At 56.3% G+C, this 21709-nt stretch overlaps 1 protein-coding gene across 1 annotated transcript; it reads right to left on the bottom strand.

Annotated features, from left to right (window-relative positions):
• Positions 1–56: 56 nt before the first annotated feature.
• On the bottom strand, positions 57–21037 carry POLD1 (DNA polymerase delta 1, catalytic subunit). The gene is made up of 27 exons (XM_019658324.1): positions 20930–21037; positions 13620–13831; positions 13169–13282; positions 12449–12595; positions 12235–12360; positions 11995–12163; positions 11830–11911; positions 11627–11756; positions 10906–11072; positions 10464–10568; positions 8962–9102; positions 8763–8873; positions 8125–8316; positions 7905–7993; positions 7714–7830; positions 7439–7552; positions 6975–7122; positions 4243–4338; positions 4008–4145; positions 3112–3287; positions 2592–2744; positions 2387–2489; positions 1703–1835; positions 1503–1616; positions 1106–1158; positions 935–1032; positions 57–243 (listed from the first exon to the last, which is right to left on the bottom strand). Exons 2-27 carry the CDS (start codon positions 13828–13830, stop codon positions 138–140), a joined length of 3333 nt encoding a protein of 1110 aa, XP_019513869.1. The 5' UTR covers position 13831; positions 20930–21037; the 3' UTR covers positions 57–137.
• Positions 21038–21709: the final 672 nt, after the last annotated feature.

Genomic DNA, 21709 nt, shown 5'->3' with positions numbered 1-21709 from the left:
ACCACAGCCAGAACCTGACAGTGGACCTTGTCCCCCAGACACCACAAAACACCAGGTAACAAAAAGCCTGAACTTTATTAATTCTCCACCAACTGCAACCCCCAAGGCCCTTGTGGGAAACCCACTGAGGTCAGAGGTCACCAGACCTCAGGGCCAGGGGGCCCAAAGCGTCTCAGAAGCTGCTCCTGGTCTTCCAGGTCCTTCCGCACCTTCTTGCGCATGTAGAAGATGGGGCAGTCCTGGCTGTGGGCAAGGTTAGGGGTCAGGGTTGGGAGCAGGGTCAGGGCTGGTTGCCTGGGGCTGCAGTCTTGCTGCAGCTCAGCCCAGTGATGGGGCGGGGGCAGTTCCCAGGACTTTGACCCCGGCCTGCTGCCCACCCACCCCCCTCCCGTGTTGGGCTGTTTGCTCAGCGGGCATGGGGGGAGCCGATAACAGCGGGTGCCCGCTGAGGCGCTGGGCCACCAGCCGTATATCACCTGTCACCTGGCGTGGGAACCCACCCCGCCCACCCGTTCCCTGGGGAAAGCCCGGCCCCGCCCTGAGGGAGGGGGTCAGGACTGGGGGGGGGGGCTTGCTCCTCAGATGTTAGTTAATATGGCTGCAGCTTTAAGAATTTGACCTTGCGGTGCATACCATACATGCTGCCTTGGGGGGGGGGGCAGCAGTGTGGCCATTTCCCAGGCAGATACAGGTGCCCGGCCCTGCCCCACTGAACAGCTCCCCACCCCCGACCCCTGGGAGGGCTGGGGCAGGCACTGGCCCGTTTTACAGGCTAGGACACCAAGGGTCAGTGAGACCCCACAGCCCAAGAGGGATGTGGGATGGGGCGCTGCTGGAGACCCTGGAGTTGGGGCATTGGTCCACAGGCCTCAGGAGCTTAGGGGGACCTGGGCAGGTCAAGGCGAGGGTGGTGGGGGTGGACAGGTGTGCGTACCTGGTGCAGATGACATCCTCGTGCAGGCTGCCCTGACAGCGCTGGCACTGGGTCCAGAGACGTGAGAAGCGCTCCTCCAGGGCGTTTAGGTGCGACACCTGGGGATGGTGGAGCTGAGCAGGCAGCCCTGGCCTCACCCCTACCCCCGAGTGCCCTCCCACGACCCCTCACCTCCTTCTGATACAGCTCTGACTCCCGGGGCTGGCAGAACTTGCACACGGCTCCTAGGGGCAGAGGTCAGCAAGGGGCGCTGGGGGCGAGCCAGGACCCGGGCCGCCCCATCCCTGTCCCTTCCCCACCCGCTGCCCATCCCGGCTTCTGAAAGTCCCCAGAGATGAGAGAACAAGGGAATGAGTGTGTGGGGAAAACTCCCCGGGGAACTCCCAGGTCTGAGGGTCCAGGACCCCCTTGGGGTGTGACTGCAGAGAGGAGCCCCCCACCCAGGGGCCAGGGCCTAGACAGGCAGCAGTGCCAGCTTGTGGGGCGGGTGCTGGGGACCCTGGGCAATGGCAGGGTGGGTGGAGGGTGGGGAGCAGGGTCTGGGGTCAGAGCTGGGGACTGCGCTCACCCTGGTGGCTGAGGACAGTGCGGCAGCCGATGCAGCAACTCTGACGCTTGGCAAAGGCCAGGAGGCCGCCCACCTTGCCCGTGAGCACGGTCTTGCACCGCGTGTGGTCCCCCCCTGCAGGTGATGGGTGAGGACAGGCATGAGCTGGTGCCCTCTCCCAGCTCTCTGGGCACCCCCACCTGCCCTGGGCACCCCCGTACGCAGCAGCACGGCCTCGGCGCGGCCCTCGCCCAGGATGGGCTCGAAGATACGCAGGAGCGGCTTGGCGAGCTGCTGCTCTAGGTAGTACTGCGTGTCGATGGGCAGGCTGTGTTCCAGCACGAAGAGGGGGTCCTGTGGGCAAAGTGGCCTGAGTGGTCACAGCTGGGGCCAAGAGCCATGGTCCACAACAGGATGCTGGGGTGAAGGGCACTAGGAGCCACTGGGGGGCTTCTGGTCATGAATGGAACCCTGGTAACGGGGTAGTTGCTGGACCTAGCACTGCCATTTAGGGACTGGCATCAAGGGGGAAATGTGGGCCTGGGAAGGGGTCAGAGGTCATGGGGGACCCTGGCCATGGGCTCTGTGATCCATGCTGGGGTCCACAGGTGGGGCCCACAGGTCACCAAGGCAGGTCAGAGTTCATGGCAGGGGGTTGAGGTACGAAGGTGGACAGGGGCTGGAGTGGGAGGCTGGAAACGGAGAACAGGAGTGGGGGGCAAGGGGGACCCTCCAGAGGGTGCAGGCCGGCCTGGCAACTAAACATCATGGAGCTCCTGGGTGTGCTGGGGGTGGCTGTCAGGGCCCCGTGGAGCCCACAGCGGGAAACACCCTCCCCTGGGCTCGGAAAGCAGAAGTGAGAGCAGGGAGGGTTGGGTGGCGTGGGCAGCCCAGGTGGGCCTGACCTCAGACTTCATGTAGGCAGCCACGCCCTTGGCAGCACCGACGATCACGTATGGAACCCGGTCGCCCAGGCTGGGTGCGCTCCCGGGGTCCCGCTTCCTCATCCTGTGGGGAAACCAGTGGGTAAGGACAGGTGGCACAGAGGGCTGGGCGCCCCGCAGGGAGTGCTGGGCTCAGCTGGGGCGGGCCGGCCCCCACTGGGCAGACCTCTCGGCCAGCTCCACGTGGGCCTGCTTGCCAGCATAGTCGGCGGCTGCGCGGGTCAGCTCCTTGGTGATGACCAGTTGGGAGATGTCGATACGGTTGCACAGCAGGTCCGAGATGACATCCTGCGCATGGGCCACGGCACCCTTGGGGTCTCTGAGGGTCAGATGGGGGCATCAACAGTGGCTGCTGAGGGCCAGGCTGGTATCTCTGCCTCCCCAAGGCTGGGTGACCAGGATAGGCTCTGAGGGCTGAGTCCCAGGGCGGGGAAGAGCCCTGCCCAGCCATAGGCTGCACAGCGGCAGAGACAGGGCCTGAACAAACAGCTGTACAACCTCATATTCTTTCCACCACTCCGCCACTGAAACAAAGTTGGCCTGACACCTGTGTCCACAGGGGAGGAGGAGGCTAGGGGCCTGGACTCCTGGGTCTGAAGGAGGAGGCACTGGGGACCTGGACTCCTGGGTCTGAGGGAAGGGGGCTGGGACCTAACCTCTTGATCTATATCAAGGGTCCTACACACCGGTCAATGAGCAGGCGACGCAGCGAAGCGGTGACGAGGTTGGCCACTAGGGGGCAGTTGTCCCTGCGCACAGCTTCCAGGCCTTTGCAGTCCATTCGGTCATGGACATCAGGCCGGGAGGAGAAGAGTAGGCCTGCGTAGCGCTTCTTGCTGATGAGCAGGTAGGGGAAGTAGACCTGGGGGGAACCTGTGGCTGAAGCCCCTGAGACTGTAGAGGCCAGTGCCCAATCCTGAGATGTCCCCCAGAAACTGAGGACAGACAGCGATGGTCCCTGTGACGCGGGATTGGGATGCTTGGGGGGATGGACCCTAACACCGCAGCGCCTGAGCCCGGGAACATCCTCAGGACACCAGGACCCCCAAATCTGAAACAGACTGGGATAAACCTAGAGACAGGCCCTAAACATGAGATCCAGACGCTGGGATGAAGCCTGGAGAGCCCCAAATCTGGGTCTGGGGCCGACCTGAGGCAGATGGGGAATTCAGGGGACACCCATCAAAGAGACTAAGGCCCAGGAGTGAGCTCAGAGGCAGGGACCTCCCAAAACTGGGAGGCTCCGAAACCAAGAGAAGGTGTGCCCCGCAGCCCGACCCTGGTTTGAACCCTGTGGATAAAGTCCAGTGTGAGAACTCCTGACCGGAGCCTGCCACGTGCTTGGTGTGGGGAGCCCTGGACAATGGCACCCTGATTCAGGGTCCCTACTGCCAAGGGCAGCCCTGACACCTGAGAGATTATCAGGAAATCCCAAACCAGAGACACTCCCAAGACTGATAAGGTTGTCAAAAAATAGACACTGTGCTATGTGCAAAGCCCAGGTACCTTGAGAATCAGAGGCCCCTCAAAACTAGCAAGACGCACAGTGCCCACTCCAAGACCAGGGATGGGGAGCACTTACCTTCTCAAACTCGAGCCGGATGGGCGGGGTGAAATGGCCCGACACCCAGTCCGCAGCCTCCCGCCCCAGGGCCATAGCCTCAGCCACAGAGGAGACACCAAATCGGCACATGACGGAGTCAGTGTCACCATACACCACCTGGGACAGGGTGTATGTGACCAGAGGGCCCCCTGTACGCCCCCCACCAGAAGCATTTCCAGGCTCATTCTGGGTAGCAGGCAGGGTGGCCCCTGACCTTAGCATCGGCGCTATAGCCATTCGCCAGCGTGTACTTGGACTCCACCAGCTGCTTCGTTTTCTCAATCATCTGGCGCCCGAACCCGGTGACGCTCTGTCGGAGAGAGAATCACGCGATGAGGGCCCAGGGGCTGTCTGCTGTGGACGGACATAGACTAGGTCCTACCTCCACTGCCTACTGGAGGTGTGGGCTTAGGCGAGCCACTCTGCCCTTTTGGGCCTCAGTTTCCAAATCTGCAAAGTAGGGCCATTAAGTTGCTCCTTAATGGTTGCAAAGAGTGGGTCCCTGACCCACAGCTTTGGGCACAGAGGAGGAACTGACTGCAGCAAATGAGTGTTGGAAAGACCAGAGCCAGAAAAGGCCACTGGCTCAGTGTTTCTCTCCACAGAGGTGCTGTGACATCTGGTGACATCACAGGCAGCGCTCTGTGGTGCAGGACCACTGACATTCCTGAAAGTTAGCAGTGCCACCCCTATCCTTGGGCAACAGGAAATGACCCTACACACTTTTGAATGCCTCCAGGGAAGGGGGCTGCAGCAACCCCATAGAGAAACCATTCCTTTCCAAGTCTTATTTTACAAATAAGGAGACTGAGGCTGGGGGGCGGGGCACACACCAAGGCGAGAGGTGACTCTTGTTTTTGTTTGTTTGGATCCAGTCACAAAATCTTTGTCTTTTAACTAGGGCATTTAGGCCACTTACATTTAGAGTAATTGCTAATTAGATCTGGGGTACAATCTACTACTTTACTACTTGCCTTGTATTTGTGCTACCTGTTCTGTGTTGCTTTTTCTCTTCTATTTTTCTAGAATAGTTCAGTATTTTTTAATTATTCCATCCCCCTGCCCACGTAAGCTTCAGAAACGGAAATAAGAGGCTAAGAAAGAGATACAACGGAATACAGAGGGTAAGGGCTGAGAGAGAACAGACAGACAAGGCCAGGAAGCAGCAGTCCCGATGAGGGAACCCAGGGGAGCAAAGCCACATCCTTCCACCTGGCCTTGCTTAGGGGCTGGAGTCTGAGGGCCGAACCTCAGCTTCTTTTCCCCAAAGAGGCTGGGGGAGGCCCCCGGGCACTATGCAAGGCCAATGAGAGGGCCAATGACAGGGGCGTACAGTAAGGAGTTCGCCTTGTCCAAAGAGAGGCCTGGCTCTTGTCTGGCCCCTGGGGGGGAACCTCTAAGCCCTTGGAATGTCCTGCCTGACAAGTATCTTTGTTCACCTGGGGCCATGGGCCACCAAGTATCAGCTTGACCTCTACAAGGGGCTGGAGGCCAAGGCCAGCCACATGGTGGTCAGCCATGCCTATGTGACCAACCTTCAGGTGAGTATTACCAAGGCTCAGGTGAGTATTACCCTGGCAGGCAGTACTCTGTCATCACATGTCATTGCCGGGAAAAATAGAAACTGTCTGCACAACTCCACTGGGAGGTACAATTGGAAGCTGGTGGCCTGGTCTCTCCTGGACCCAGCCCCACGTTCCTTTTCCCTTGGCTGATTTTAATCTCTCCTTTTACTGTATTAAATCATAACTGTGAACGTGACGGCTTTTCTGAGTTCTGAGTCCCAGCGAATCAGTGGATCTCAGCGAATCAGTGGATCTCAGGATGGTCTTGGGGGGCCCCTCTGAATTATACGTGTGTGTGTGTGTGTGTGTGTGTGTGTGTGCACAAGGCCCTCCCACTTCTTCCAAGCCTTTTGCTAGAGGCACGAGGACTGACACAATACCCAGGTAGGGAGGGAGCTACCCATGGCTGGAGGTAACCAAGTCTGGGATGTGCCAGGACCCAAATCCCAGGGAAAGAGGCTGGACAGGAACACCTTTCTAAGGCTCTCTTAGGCCATGAACTCAGGCACAGCTCCCAGCTGGGCAGAACCTCAGACCTCTGTGGTCTCACTGTAGATCTGTTTTTCTGCTGAGCAGCACAGATGTCTCCACTTAATAGGCCTAGGACACTGTTATGTGCGGGGAAGGAGGCAGTAGGCCCAGTTTCTTCTTGGAGCAGAGCACTGACCAAGCACCCACTGAGTTTCCTTACTGGGGTCCTCATACCAGAGTTAGGAAGGAGGACCCCCATGCCTGCTAACAGTGACTGAGGACACACAGCAAATCAAGCGCCAGAGCCTGACTGCACTGTTGGGTAAGCCCCAGCCCCACACCAGCCCCGCTAAGCAGAGGCTGGCCTTGTTCTCCCACTGCCCTCCCCTCCCTCAGCCTCATGGGGACCAGGGGACGAGACTACCGGGGACGTGGGGTCTATGAGGGTGGCTGCGTGGCAGATAGAAGAATGAGTAAAACTGCTGCTCTCCCCCGTGTCCCTCTGCCTCTGCCTGCCTTGCCCAGTCCTGCCCGGTCCCGCCATATTGCACCCCACCCCTCCCATATTTATCTACAGAGCCCTTGGTGACAACTGTCTTCCTGTACACCTTTACTGCTGTCACCATCTATGTCCCTCTGAGGCTGGGCACTGCACGAGGGCAGAATTCTCATCCGTTACATCACCTGCTGGACCCACAGGGCACAAAGGCCTGACCCAGAGCAGATGTTTGACAAGTGTTTACTGAACAACTGAATGAACCACTCACTCAAGCACCCCCTGTCCAAAAGGCAGCGAGCTGAGGGGACCTGGGACCTGACCTCCAGATGCGGCACCACCACAGAGCCCTAGTTCTCCAAGAGCAGGGGTTGTCTGTCCCCTACCTGCCCACTGTGGGGACTGAGCACTCACCTGTGAGATCTCCAGGCACGGCAGCTTGCCCACCTGGGCACCGGTGAAGCCATACACAGAGTTGGCGCTCACTTTTAGCGCCAGCTGTCGCCCATCCAAGACCTGCTTTCGCAGGGGGTCTGTCTCCTTGGCCAGCTCGGCCTTGGCCCTGGGAGGAGCGGGGAGCACAGGTCACTCAGGTGGTGTCACAGGACTCGGGGGGAAACGAGAGGCCCAGGCCTGGGCACTGGGCAGGGAGCCTTTCTGAAAAGGGGTGCCATGTACAGTTGTGCGCCCCATGTACTGCACAGAGGTGGCCAGCAGGGGGGTGAACAGGAGCTGCCTGGAGGGGGTCTCTTGTTCTAATTCACACACGGCTGCAGCTAAGTGGGGCCTGGCAGCCCTTCCCACAAAGACAGTGACCACCAGTAGCCTCAGGAAGCCTGGGCTCTGAGGAGGGGTGGGCGGGAGGCTCCAGAGCCCACCTCTTCCGGGCGCTGAGCAGGTTCTCCAGGATCTGAGGCAGCAGCCCCTTCCGCACCGACGTCTTTACAAACTCGTCCCCAGTGGGCGTCTTGATGAACTGGTCCTCAGTCAGGCTGGGTCAGAAGACGGTGGGGAGTGACGCTCGGCCTCCCCACTTTCCCCCACCTCTCACGTGTCCCCTTCCCTCCCCACTATATCTGGGTCCCCAGCCCCACCCTGCCTGAGTGGGCCCTGGGCAGCGTTGGGTTCCACGTGCTGAAGGAGGGCACCATACCCCAGTTTCTGGGCGGCCCCAGGCCGCAAGAGCGTGGTATAACAGAGGTTATGGGCCATCATGATGGATGGATACAGCGAGGAGAAGTCCAGGGTGGCGATGGGGACGTCGTAGTACCTGGGAGGGCCCAAGGGAGTCAGGGCCGGAGACCCGCACCACCCCCACCCAGCTGCACCACTGCAGGGCCTCACCCTTTGAGGGGCTCGATGACTGTGGCTCCTGTGTAGTCCTCGCCGCCCTCTGTCTTTACCACGGGCATCAACAGGCCCTCGCGCATGGCCTGGGAGGGGAGAAGGTGGGAAACGGAGTGTGGATGTGGTCAGGGTTGCCCTGACTGGAAGAGGGGGGAGGAGGAGAAGGGAGGGGCTGCCGTAAGTGACCGGACGCCCACCCTGGGGTCAGTACACTGACCTGCCGCAGCAGCTGGGACACAACCTTGACCTGTTGGCCACGGGTGAGCAGATAGCTGAGGGGTACACCAGTGACACGCGCCATCTCCATGGCGTTCACCAGTACCATGAGCCGCTCCAGCAGCCGCAGCGGCAAGAAGGCGTCCTTGAGGCAGTACACTGCCAGGCGGCGGCGTGTCTGGTCATTTCCGTTCTGGGGACAGGCACCAGTAGTGTCAGGAGGGCAGGGAGAGGGCAAGGGTCCGGGTGGGGAGCAGGTAGCAGGTCAAGGAGTTGACAGGGTCAGAGGGAGGAGGGAGCAGTCTGAAGGGCTGGTGCAGATGAGAGGTCGGGGCAGGTGAGCAGAATCAAGGTCATGGTGCCAGAGGTCATGTGAGTCATGTGAGTGGGCAGGAATGCGGAGTCACACCTGCAAGGAGAGGTCAGAGGTTGGGGGTAGGAGGTTAAGGTGAAGGTCAGGAGCACAGGTGGGAGGTTGAAGTCCAAGGTCAGGAAGAGAGGTGCAAGGCTGAGGTCAGAGAAATAGGTGACAGAGTGAGAGCAAGGGCAAAAGGCAGGGTCAGAGGTTAGGGACAGGCGGCAGACATGGAAGGTCGGGCAGGCAGGAGGTGGGGTCAGAGGTCATGGGCTGGGGAGCACCTGCAGGTCGGTAATGATGCTGTGCTGCACATCTTCCTTCTGCTCGCCCAGGAAGTGGAAGCTCACGGCGTTGAGCGTGTAGGAGCGGAGCTTGTACTCACGCAGCAGCACCTGGAGTGGGTGGGGCAGGGTGGGCAGAGGCCCTGGGCAGTGTCCTCCCAAGGACCAGGACCCACTTGCCCGCCGGGCCCAGCCATACCTGCAGCATGTCCATCTGCACGCGGCCCACCATGCTGATCACCTTGCTGTCCCGCCGGCCGGTCTGCTTTGACTGGAAGGATGAGTCCCGGATAGTGGAGCGGAGGTTGGCCACGCGGCCCAGGAAGGGGAACCCTTGCACCTGGAGGCACAGCACGAGGCAGCTGCAGAGGGGGCCCTGACCCAAAACCCCCAGGCCCGTGCCAGAGGAACGGAGATCAAACCACCCATGACACCCACTTCAATGCAGCACTCTTCCTGCTGGGAACGGCTGGGAACAGGGGCAGCTCTGGTGCAAAGACCCTCAGGGGCTGGGTGGGCGTGGACTGGACGGGAGGAACAGGAGGCAGGGACCGAAGAATCGGGGGTCTGACAGCTATGGGGGTAAGGCGGCAAGGAATAGAGCCAGTGGCTGGGAGGCTGCACCCAGACAGGGAGCTGGAGGACAGGACAACGCCGAGTTCAGTGGGGAGGCGGTGGGGTACACGGGGTGGGGGCCTGCACAGAGAGCTAGGTTTGGGGTCTGGAGAGGGGTCTGTGCTGAAGACGGTGACCTGGGAGGGACTAGGTGGTGAGGAGAGGCCTGAGCTGGACTGGAGCAACAGGGTGGAAGGGAGGAGGGGAGCAGTGGCCCGGGCTGACAGGAGGACTTGCCCTGGAGTTGTCAGGGGCCGTAAGTATGTTTTTTTTTATTACAAAATTGGCCAAACATGGAGAGAAGGAGAAAATAATACAATATACCCCATTATGAGTTGAATTCTGTCCCCCCAAAAGATGTTGAAATCCCAACCCACCCCCGAACCTCAGAATGTGACCTCATTTGAAAACAGTCTTTGCAAGTAATCAAGTTATAATGAGATCATAGGGTGGGGCCTGGTCCAGTATGACTGTGTCCTTAGAACAAGGGGAAATCTCAGCAGAGACGGGCACAGAGGGAGATGCGATAGAGACAGGGAGAATGCCATCTACATGCCAAGAACGTCCAAGGCTACCAGAAGCTAGGAGAGAGGCCTCAAAAGGAACCAACCCTGCGACACCTTGATGTTAGACTGTGAGACAATATAGGTCTGTGGTACTTTGTATGGGAGGCTTAGCAAACTAACACAGCCCATACACTCGCACCCAAGTTCAACAAGCATCAGGGTTTTGCCACATACTTCAAGGAACCCTCTCTTTCCTTATTTTTGGCTGACATATTTTAAAGCCTAGAACACAAAGCCATGCACCCCTACATGCTTCAGTCTGCACCTCTAAGTACACAAGCCTTTTCTTACTTAGCCATAAATGCCCTCCCTGCCTTTGCAAGCACCACCGTAACTTTCTGGACTTCAAGCAGGAGCGGGACAGGGTAAATGGGCTTTTCAGGGATGCCTCTGGAGCCTCTGGGGGCAGCGGGCTGCAGGTACACAGAGTCAGATGGACCTCAAGGGAGCGGGCGATGTGAGGCGCACAGTGGCCGCCCACTCTGAGCCCCAGGGCAAGCCTCCCCACCACCTGCCCTACCTTAAGGGTCTGGGCCCGGGAGATGAGGTACGGGAGGTCGAAGTTCTGGATGTTGTAGCCAGTGATCACGTCGGGGTCCATGAGGCGGATGAAGGTTGACCAGGCCTTGGGTGGGGAGCACACAGGGTCAACCTGCTTGTCATCCTGGTCATCCCCCTGCCATGGAGGCCTCCCATTCCTGGAATGTTCCAGAAGCCCCCAAGAGTAGCCCTAGAGCCCTCCTGCCCATGGTAGAATAACTGGGCAAGTGCTCTTAGAAATAATGCAGAAGCCAGATGGGAAGCACTGACCCCTCAATGCGAAGGGATTGGAACTTGTGGACACAGGACTCAAGATCCAGGGGCCATGTCCCAAAGAGCTCAGAAAACGGCCCCACACCTGGGGTGTGGAGGTCAGGGTGGGGGGTGCCGAGGAAAATGGGGGGACGTGGAACAAAAGGCACCTGGAGAAGCTCCTCCTCCCGCTCGTAGCTCTGCACCTTAGCGCCCAGGATGGGGGCACAGGGCCTGAGGGTGAGCGCCAGGCGCAGGAAGGGCTCCGGCTCGCCCCAGCGCAGGCCCAGAGAGCAGATCTGGATCACAGGGTCCCGCTCGGGCTCAGGGAAGATGCCTGCACAAGGAGGGAGGAAGGAACGGGCTGCAGGAGACCTGACGCCTCCTCTCCCTCGTGACACACTAGGGTGACTGTACCTCCAAATCTCCCTCAGCCTGTCCACTCCTCTCCACCCCCACTGCCTGCAGACACTGCATGACCCATGTTAGCTCCCCATCTTCCTTCATCTCCTGCCCTCTCCCCTCCCTCACTCAGACTGGGACAGTTCTGCCTCAGGGCCTTTGCACTTCCTGCTCTCTGTGGAAAATGCTCTCCCCACCTCCACCCCATCCCTCTTCACAAGGCCTGTCTCCTCACCTGAGGCCATCCCTGCCCACCTGTTTGGAAGGCAGCTATGCTCACCACTACACGCACCAACGCACACCTGCCCACCTGTTTGAAGCTGCCCTGTCACCTTACTACCACCCTCAAGTCTTACAATAACCCGCCCACTTGTGTGTTTACTCTCTCCTCCCCGAGTGAACTTAAAAAGTCCAGGGACTTCTGGGGCAAGACTGGTCCATCACTGATGTCCAAAGGAAGGGAGGGAGGGAGGGGCCCCAGGGACAGACCTTTGCGGCCAGCACACTCAATGTCAAAGCTAAGCACGCGCAGGGGTGCAATTCGCTGCCACTGTCCTTCTGGCGGGTGACTGACCACGTCTGACCACAGCACGTCTACCTCCAGCTGACATAATGTGGTCTGTGGAGATAGGGTGTGTCAGTGGCTGCAGGGTCCCGGGATCCATGCCCCCCATCCCTGGGGAGCCCTGTACCTTCCCCTCCGGCCTCAGGACATATTTCCCAGCTGGGAGTTCCAGCCAATTGCAGCCCACGATGTCTGCGTCTACCATGAACCTGGAGGGGAATGAGGTCAGTGGGCCAGAGCCGACATGGAGGCGAGTGGGGCAGAGGGTGGAGAAGCGAGGCAGGGGCTGTACCGGATCTCAAAGTCAACGTTGGCCTCGTAGGGTGCAAAGCTGGGTGTGCCCAGGCCTGCCACACGGACACCCTGTTCCAGGAGGCGGCGGGCGGGGGCCACGAGGCGGGGCAGCGCCAGGGTGATGCGCAGAAATGGGGAGGGTCCGTGCCCCTGGTACCCGAATATGCCTGCGAACAGAGGAGGCTGGCACCGGCCCAGAGGGACCACCACCCGCTCGGCCCCCAGGGAAGATACTCACTCTCCCGGGAGCACAGCTCCACAGCCAGCACAGCCGGCCCTGTGAGCTCCTTCCCTCCTCGATGGTCCCGGCTGATGGCTGCGTTCAGCTCCTGCTTCAGGTCACCCAGGTGCTGGGGCCCAAAACCTGGGGTTGGGAGGGCTGGTCAGAAGCACAGGGGCCACCACCTGGTGGCCAGGGGCGAGGAGGGATCTTCTGGGTCTGGGCCACTTACCAGGGGGCGCTGGAGTGTAGAAATAGGGCGCAAAGCCGTGGATGTGGCAGCAGACAGAGACGCCCTCATCAGTGACCCCAAAGGCACGGAGCACAGGCACAGAGCTGTGGGTCAGCGGGGGTGCCCCAGGTAGGGGTCGTGCTGGGCCTGGGGGGTGTCACAGTGTAAGGCAGGGGCTGCCCCTCAGATCCCTCAAGGCTTTCCTCCCCAGCCTCTCTCCTGTGCTGGGAACACAGCCCCGCGTTCTGTAGCTTGGGGCACTTCCGCCCTGTCGACCTTCTGCATTTTCACTCCGCCTCAACTCAGCCCTGCTATTTCCCCCTTGTCCCCCTACAGTCCATTTTTCACCCCACAGCTAAAGGGAGGCCCTGCCTGTTTTTGCAAAACAGAACAAAACAAATTTTCTTTTAAAAAGTAAAATCAACTTGGTGTGTGCGTAGTGTCACGAACTTTAATGCACATATTGGTTCGTGTAACCACCACCAAAATCGAGGTACAAGATGGTTCTGTCATTCTAAATAGCTCCCTTCAGCTGCCCCTTTGCAATCACATGTCCCTCCCACCCCAACCCCGGCATCTGTGCCCCGACCCCCTCACCAGACTCCTAGATGCCCGTCCTGGGCACCCCATCCCTGTCCCTCCCTCACAGCCCTGGTCACCTGGGCGGGGACTGCCTGTGACAATCTCCTCCCACCCACCAGGCCAGGCCCCCAGTCTTACCCACATAATGGTCAATCTCCAACTGCTGAAAGATGAGGGGTTCTGTGTGGGGGTCCAGGAGGGGCGGAGTGGGCCGAAGCCAGCGGGCATCTATGGCTGTTGCAGAGAACTGCCCTGGGTAGGGGGAGGGAAGTGGAACTATGTGGAGTCATGGCCCTCTCCGTAAGTAAATGCCCTCCCAGCTCAGCACACGACCCCTCAGGTGGCATCTGAATTGTGAAAGGAATCAGGTAGAGGTTTCTAGATCAGACAGGAAAGTCTGGAGATTGCGAGGTCAAGGGTCAAGGTCATAACAGAAGTGTCAGGCAACAGAGGTGGTATACTAGCATGGGGTCAAAGGTCAGGCCTTTGTGGTGCTCAAAGTGGGCCAAAGGTCATAGGTCAGCTGTGTGGCTGTCTGTTCAGAGGCAAGATAGGTAGGGGTGCAGGGGGTTCCCACTCTAGGTCTCACCGTCCACAGCCCCCTCCAGGACCGGCTGCAGCTGCTCCTCCTCTTCCCGTTCCTGCAGCCTGCGCTCTGCCTCCATCTCCTCCATCAGTGCCAGATCTTCCTCAAACTGGGATGGCCGAGGTGTGTCATCCTCATCCCAGAGGCCCCCACGGGCCCGCTTCGGGGGCACCCCAGGCCCTGGGCCTGGGCCTGGCCGCCGCCTACCATCCATCCTGCTGGGCAAGTCAGGGCTAGATGAGAGTTCTTGTCTTTTCCACGGCCTCCCACGTACCCACCATGACTGTGAGCCTTTTAATGTTCTGGAGTGCCTGAAAAGGCATGCCACCTACAGGCTCAGGGAGTACTGGCACATTCCAGATGCGCAATAATCATTAGCTAATATAATTACATCACCTCAGTCTAATCCTTTCCTCACCTGTTCAAGCCCTCCACATGCTTTTATCCCTGTTTACTTGTCTCTTGCAGACACCCTCTCCCCATCACAGACCTGGTCCTTAGCATATCCCTCCCTTTCTTTCCCATAAACCTCTGCCTCAATGCCCTCTCCTACCCATCACCCCATCAACCCAGGCCTTCATTCAAAAAACAGCTAGGAAGTGCCTCCTTCAGGCCAGTCACTGTGCTGGGTCCAGGGAATGGGCTAAAACATGAAACTGACCAGGTCCCTACCCAGCTCAAAAGACTTTAGGGGCAGGCAGTTAGCACAGGTGGTTAGAGCGCAGGCTCATAACACCAAGGTTGCTGGTTTGATTCCCACATGGGCCAGTGAGCTGCGCCCTTCACAACTAGATTAAAAACAAATTGACTTGGAGCTGATGGGTCCTGGAAAAACCACACTGTTCCCCAATAAAAGTTTAAAAAAAAAAAAAGGAAGACTTCAGAGGCTTCCCATCCTATTTAAATACAAAACATAAACAAAAGCCCTTTTTATTTTGAATATATACCCTTCACCCAGATTCCCCACGTGTCAATATATTGCCACTTTTGCTTTCATTCCCCCGCTACCCTCTAATATAATATGCACATATCAGATTATTTATTTTCCTGAACTATTCGGGAGATAGTTGCAGATAGTCTGAAGAACAAGGACATTCACTTAAATAAGCACGGTGCAATGATCAAATCCAGAACATTTAACAGTGAATCAATAATAGTCTATTTTCCAATTTCTCCAATTGTCCCCAAAATGCTCTTATGGTAAGCTCCTCTCAATCCAGGATTCAATATAGCGAACAAAACAAAAATCAAATAGAGACTATTATTTATATGTTTTTATATATATATACATATATATTATTTATTTATTTATTTATTTATTTATTTTAAATTTTTTTAAATTAACTGAACCCCTTGCCTCTTACGTTCACATGTTTTCTTAATAGGAATCTATAAGAAGTTATTTTGAGGGTATATTTTGACAAGATATACTGATATAAAAGTACATATCCTCTGGTGGACTAGAACAAAAGACTGTATTCAGGTTAAGCCTATTGGCTGAGGTTCGGTAATCGAATATTCTAAGGAAACACACACTCAAGTATTCAAGGGTTAAATGGCCATGGCGTACGCAGCTATTCTGAAAATAATTTTTTAAAGTGTGCATGCAAATCATAAAATACACAGGGTAAAATGTGAAAACAGGTGAATCTGGGTGAAGGGTGTACAGATTCTTTGTACTCTTCTTTCAACCTTCCTGTAAGTTTGAAAGTATTAAAGAAGAAAAAGAAATTTTAAAACAGTACATGTCTCCCAGTCTCAAGCTGAGACTTAAGGGGTTATGGGAACCTAGAGCAGACCCCAGACCCAGCTAGGAGGGAGAAGGGGGAGGGAACAAGCCAGCTGTCCCAGGTTCAAGGGAACACTTCTGGATCCCGTAACTATCCCCCCACATCCAGTATCCCCTTGGTCCTTTCTGCAACACACCCTGGGCCTTGTGGACACCACAGGTAATCCAGCTCAAGATGACATTTCCCTGAGTGCACTGCTGGGGGCAGTCCCAGAACTGAGTTCTCTCTCATGGACCGGGATGACTGTAAGATGTGTAACTTCCAGGACAGCCTTAAGCGGAAGCCTGCCCTCCAGCCTCTTCCCACTTCCGGATGGCTAGAGCATGGATGTGGTGAGCCGACCTGGGCCACGGGGACAAGGACAACACTGCAGCAATGCAGAGATGAAAGGAACCTGGGCCCTCAACAGCCTTCTGGGGTACATCTGCCTACCTTTGGATGGTTATGTGAAGAAATAAACTTGCATCTTGCCTGGGTCACTGTGTTTTAGGGTCTCTGTTATAGCAGCTTAGCCTAGACCTTGACAAACACAGAACAGAAAATTCTGAACTGATTGGAATGTGTTATGGCAAATGTTTGGAGGTGGTATATAATGGAGTACTTGTCAGCATTAAAAAGCAGCTACTGATATACACACAGGATGGACGCATCTCAAACATGTGTAAAAGAAGCCAGACACGTGAGTACACACTGCAGGAATGGGGAGTGACTACAAATGGGCATGGGGTTTCCTTCTGGGGTGAGGAAAATGTCCTGGAACTAGACAGAAGTGGTGGCTGCACAAGGCTGTAAATGTACTACACGCCACTAACGCTACACTTTAAAATGGTTAATTTCACCTCAATTAAAAAAATTGAAGTACACGAGTATGCTGTGTGATGCCATTTCCACAAAGTTCTAGAATCAACTAAACTAATTTATGGTGTTAGAAATCAGGTCAGTGGCTACTTCTAAGGTGGGAGAGACTAACTGGGAAGGGGCATGAGGGAATTTTCTGGGGTGATGCGAATGTACTGTACATCCAAATATACGCTTGAGATGGTCCATTTCACTTTATGTAAATTAGACCTCGATTAAAAATATAAAAGTGGGGAGGCTGCAATTCCACATCCAGGGGTTTATGCTACAGATATACTACCACATGATGAAAAACTGCCTTTACAAGGTTATTTCCGGCAGCACTGTTTGCAATCCCAAAAGATTGGAAACCACCTAAATGTCCTCCCCTGGGGGACTATTTAAATAAATCACATTAACTCCATTCCATTCCATGGAATATTATACAGCTAGATAAAGGAATGAGGAAGCACTCTATGTACTGATATGGAGAGCTCTCAAAGACGCATTGTTAGGTAGAGAAAGCAAGATGCAGAACGGTGTACTTAGTGTTATCTTTTGTATTAAAAAAAAAACGTAGGGCATAGGAAGCTGAGGGGCTTACAGGAGCCCAGAGGAGTAGCCAGACCTGCCCTGGCAGAGGGAGGCACAAGGGGCCAATTGGCTGCCCTACGTCAATGGGCTGTGGCCAGGGGCGTGCAGTAGGAGTGAAGGTGTTGCTGGGAACAAAATCGAGGTTCCTCTGCTAGTGCCCCATCTCAGGCACCGTCCTATGTGCAGTCAGGTAAAGCAGCATTAGAAGGAAGGAGGCCCGTGTTGACCTCTCTCGGCTGCCCTACAGGAGCTTGGCAAATGCTGTGCTCACTTCCTTTCTTGACCCTTCAGTAGCGGACGCTGACCAGCGCCTGCAGCAGTAACACGCTGAGTGCCCACTCTGGGTCAGGCACTGGTTTCTCTGTGACCCTTACTCCCTCAGTGTTCTTATCCCATCTCACACAACCTCACGGCTTAAATGCCATCTCTGCTGATCACTCCTGCCTTTGTGTCTCCAGCCCAGACCTCTCCCCAGGCTCCAGGCTGACAGATCCAGCTGCCCACTGTGAGGACATCTCTTCAGGCACCTCAGGCTCCAAAGCCGGGCTCCTGATCTCCCCGCAAGCTGCTTCTTTCACCTCCATGGTCTCCCCCAATTCAATAAACAGCAGCTCCCAACTGTGGAGTCACTCCAACTTCTTCCACTCAGACCACATGCTTGCTCCATCTGCAAATCCTGTCAGCCTGCCTTCCAACAGACTCAAGTCCCATGGCTTCTTAGCCCCTGCCCAGCTCCCAGCCTGGCCCCTCCGCTAAGACTGTTCGCATCTTTATGTTGTACACTGCTGTTTGTCTGTCTCCCCCTGCTGGAGGATGAGCTCCATGAGGGTCAGAATCTGTCTGTTTTCTTTACTGAAGCTCTGCAGGAGTCTACAACTGTGCCTGGCACAGAGAGAGCACTCGAGAAATATCTGTTGAATGAATGAAGAGCCTCTCTCGTCTCCCTCATTCCACCCTGCCCCTCTCAGTGTATTCTCCATATGGCAGTCAGAGGGATCTTGTACAAATATGTCAGATCAGCCCATCCCTCCTCTGCTCAGAGCTCGCTCCTAGATCCTGTCACATTCTAAGTTAAAGCAAAGTCGTCAGCGTGGTGCATAAGACCCTGTACAATCACCCATGTCCTTTTGGATACCACCTCCCACCCTCTCCCCCACTGCTCACTCGGCTCCAGCTACCTGCCTCCTCTCTGTTCCTTAAAACATTCCCAGCTTGGTCCTACCTCAGGACCTTTGCACAGGATGTTCCCTCTGCCCTGCCAAATGTTCTTCCCCAGATGTCTCCATGGCTTCCTCCCTCCCCTCCTTCAGGTCTTTAATCAAATGTCACTTTCTCAGTGAAGCCTGTTTAAAATGGCAGCCCCACTGTCCCATCCTGACGCTCTCCAACCCCTTTCCCTGCTTTATTTTTCTTGATGGCACTTATCACTGTCTGGTGCACTGTATCAGTTCTTAGAGTTCTCCAAGTGTGGTCCTGGGATCTGCAGCTTGAGCTTCAGATGGGAACTTGTTGGAGTGCTAATTGTCAGGCCCCTGTCCAGACCCACTGAATCTGGTCCTCGGGGGTGGGGTCCAGCACTGTGTGTGCTCAAGTCTACAAATATCGATGATTTATCTTGTTTACTGTCCATCCCCACAGGAGAATGGGAGTTCTGTGAGAGCAGGGGTTTTGTCTTCTGTTTCTGGCTATATGTCATGCAGTGCATGGGACAGAAAACATGCTCAATAAACATCTTCTGAAAGAATGAATGAAGGCACTCACGGAATTGTCATGAAAACTTCTGAGGTAGGTGCTGCTATTACCTTCTAATACAATGACTGGAACTGAGACCCAGAGAGGTGAGGCTACTTGCGCAAGGTGGCACAGCTACCTCAGAGGGGCAGAGCCAGGGTTCTAACCCAGGCAGGCTGGCTCCAGAGCTCCACTGTTAACCCGCACTCCAGACTGTGTTAGGCAAGATACACAGGTGAGCTGTCCTCTGCCCCATGGGGCAGTCAGACTGGAGACGGTTTGCTTCTTTGCTCACCCCTGTATCCTGGCTCACACACATCTGCTGAGGGGATGATGAAATAATTACAAATGTAACTATTCACTCTTGCCCCCAGAAACATACACACTTCCCATGCTTTGGCCTTGTCCCTCCTCTGGGTCTCCCTGACTCCCACTGTCCTTGTCAAAGGCCTGGGACCATCTGGGCCCGTGTCTGACTCCTTCACCAGACAGGGAGGGAGCCCTCGACAGCAGGGCACAGTCTGACACTTCTCTGAGTCGCCAGCGTGGCCCAGCACAGGGCCTGGCCTTGGGAAGTGTTTGCTAGATGAAATCCTCCTTTTTCTTGGCCACCTAACTTCTCTGCATCTTCAGAGACAGCTCTGGCTCGACACCTCCAGGCTGATCCGCTCTCCCCAGGGCTCCTACAGTGCCCTGTGCTACTTCTGTTATTGCACGTATGTGCCCCAAGCAGGGACTGCTTCAGGCTGTGAGCTCCTCAAAAACCGGGTCAGGGTCCCCAGCACAGTGCCTGGAACGCAGGCCACTTCAAGTCATGTCAGTTTAGAATCCTCTTGAGCGTCACCAATCCTGAGTCTTCCCTGAGACCCCAAAGACTAGTGTTGCTTCATCATAGCTCAGAGCACTCTGAATTGAGATTTCCTGTCCTTCCTCCAACCAAACTCAATTATCACTTGCTCACAGCAAAAAGCCTGCCACAGAACAGCTGACTGAAGGCCTGAAGATAGGTAAGAGCTTCACAGGAGAGAAGGGCGTGGCAAAAGCCAAGTAGGAAAGGAGCCTCTCTAAGGGACAGGAGAGGCCTGGGTGATGAAGTGCATGAAGGAGGGGGAGAGAAAAGGCAACAACAGGTTCCTGGAGTGGGTGGGGCTAGGAAGGTGCCATACTGACATCACCCTGCCCTCTCTAAACCCTGCCCATTCATTCCATCTAAGCTGTGCCCTCAGAGTGGCACCCCCAAACCTGCTATCTCTCAGCCTTCTTCACCCCGGCTGTTGCTCAAACCACAGACCCCAGCCATTCAGGGCTCCTCTTCCCTACACCCCCACATCCTGCTGGCTTAAACCCCCAAAACAACCTGTGCCTGATAGATCCTCTCCACCTGCACTGCAGGCTGAGCCACCTACAATCCCCTCTTGCTTCCTACCTGGTTTCCCTCCCTCCACTGTTGTTCCTGCTACAACTCCACCTTCATTCAGCAGGTGAGTTTTTCAAAACGCAGGGCAGGTCCTGTTGCTCTAATGCTCGAAATGTCCCATGGTTCCCTATGAAACCCAGAATAAAAGCCAAACCGCACACCAAGGTTTACAAGGCCCTACAGGATCTGGTTCCCCACATCTCCACCCTTACCTGTTCCCTCTGCTGCAGCTACAAATACGCCAAGCTCCTTCCTATCTAAGGGCCTTTGCACTTGATGGTCCTTCTGCCCATTTTTTTCTTTACATGGCTGAATTCTCCTCAAATGTCACTTCCCCTGAGAGGCGATTCCTGATCACTCTAGCCAAAGAGGCAGGCTACCCTGTTGTACTTCACTTCGGAAAGTGAAGTTCACTTTTGTGAAGTTCAGTGTTGTAATTCACTTCAGAGCCTGAAAGGTCTGCTTTACTGTTATTACTTTTACTTGTTTACTATCTGTCTTCCCGAGGCAGGGACCTTCTTAGACTTGTTCAGCCTGTAGCCCATTTCTACAGGGGCCTGGCGGGATACTCATTATTTAGACAGTAAAGGATGACACCATGCCCCCACGTGCACTATTCAGTCTCCCAGTACCTCCGGGATCCATCCGGTGGCCCCAAAGACCCTCTAGTGTGCGTCCTCTACCCCACCCCGGGACCGGGCGCCCAGTGCATGCACCCCCTGCAGGCCGAGAGACACACCTCACCGTCATCTTCCCGCGCGCGCACGCGCCCAGGCCCACTGGCCCCTGCCCCTTTCGCGCGTCCCCGAGCCAAGGGGGTCCCCCCCGCCGCCACGCCCTACGCGACCGCTCACAACCCTCTCTCAGGCCTACGCGCTCAGCTCCTCAAGCCCCATTCCCTGCCATGCCAAGTTCCCTACAATTCCCCTTCGTCCTTTACTCACCCGCTTCAAACACCGTTTCCCGCCACAGCCTACGCCGCTGTGACCCCTGACTCCGGCGCGCGCAGGCCCAGAGCCGCCGCGCACCGAACCGGGCCACACCCCTCCCGCCCAAGTAGGGCAAGCCCTGCCCAACATTGGGCTGGGCCACGCCCCCTCCCTCCAATTGGGGATGTGGCCTCGGTCCTCTTGCGGACAAATTCCCGACAAGCCCCGCCCCCCGATTGACGTATTCAACCCAAAGCCACACCCCCTCCCAGCGGATACGTCGCGGCCACGTGCAGGCTGCACGCGCAACAGCCCCCGGGATCCACCCCTTCCGCCCACCCCACCCCCGGCCTCCGGCGCTGCGCGCGCATCCTCCGCTCCTCTTTTGATCCTCTGCCAAAGGACACTTTGGGAGGATCACCTGGACACTATCAGTGCTTCCGCTGGCAGTTTGACGTCTGCCCTTCCCTACAAAGGCTGGGCGATGTGCGCTCAGGTCCCAACCGGATCTGTTCTCCAGGCTCATGGCCAAAGTTTCGTCATCTGTAAACTATACTCAGCATGGGGCAGGCACACCTGTGGGGCGCCAAACACACTTCTTAGAATGGGGCGATCACTTATGACTCATTTCTGCCATCTGCTCTCCCCCGTCCTAAATAAAAACATACCTTTCAGTACCCAGCCCATCCCTCCAAGCATCAACTCCTTCACCCTCAACCAGGGCCATCGATTCGGATCACCTCCGTGTCCCCTGAGCCTGGTGGAGGAAGGAGGAATGAAGAGAACTCCACCGCC

Source organism: Hipposideros armiger, unplaced genomic scaffold, assembly GCF_001890085.2.
Source record: "Hipposideros armiger isolate ML-2016 unplaced genomic scaffold, ASM189008v1 scaffold_283, whole genome shotgun sequence".
Taxonomy (NCBI): Eukaryota; Metazoa; Chordata; class Mammalia; order Chiroptera; family Hipposideridae; genus Hipposideros; species Hipposideros armiger.
Note: the sequence above shows the minus strand (reverse complement) of the source record. Positions and strands in the feature narration are given on the sequence as shown.

Excerpts from the sequence above, each read along its gene's own strand:
- POLD1 (XM_019658324.1), bottom strand. The coding sequence starts at position 13,830 with ATGGATGGTAGGCGGCGGCCAGGCCCAGGCCCAGGGCCTGGGGTGCCC. Across the intron at positions 12,596-13,168 it reads GGAGATTGACCATTATGTGG|GCCCAGCACGACCCCTACCT; the intron begins GTAAGACTGGGG and ends GACACCCCCCAG. Across the intron at positions 2,745-3,111 it reads CGTCGCCTGCTCATTGACCG|AGACCCCAAGGGTGCCGTGG; the intron begins GTGTGTAGGACC and ends TCTGACCCTCAG.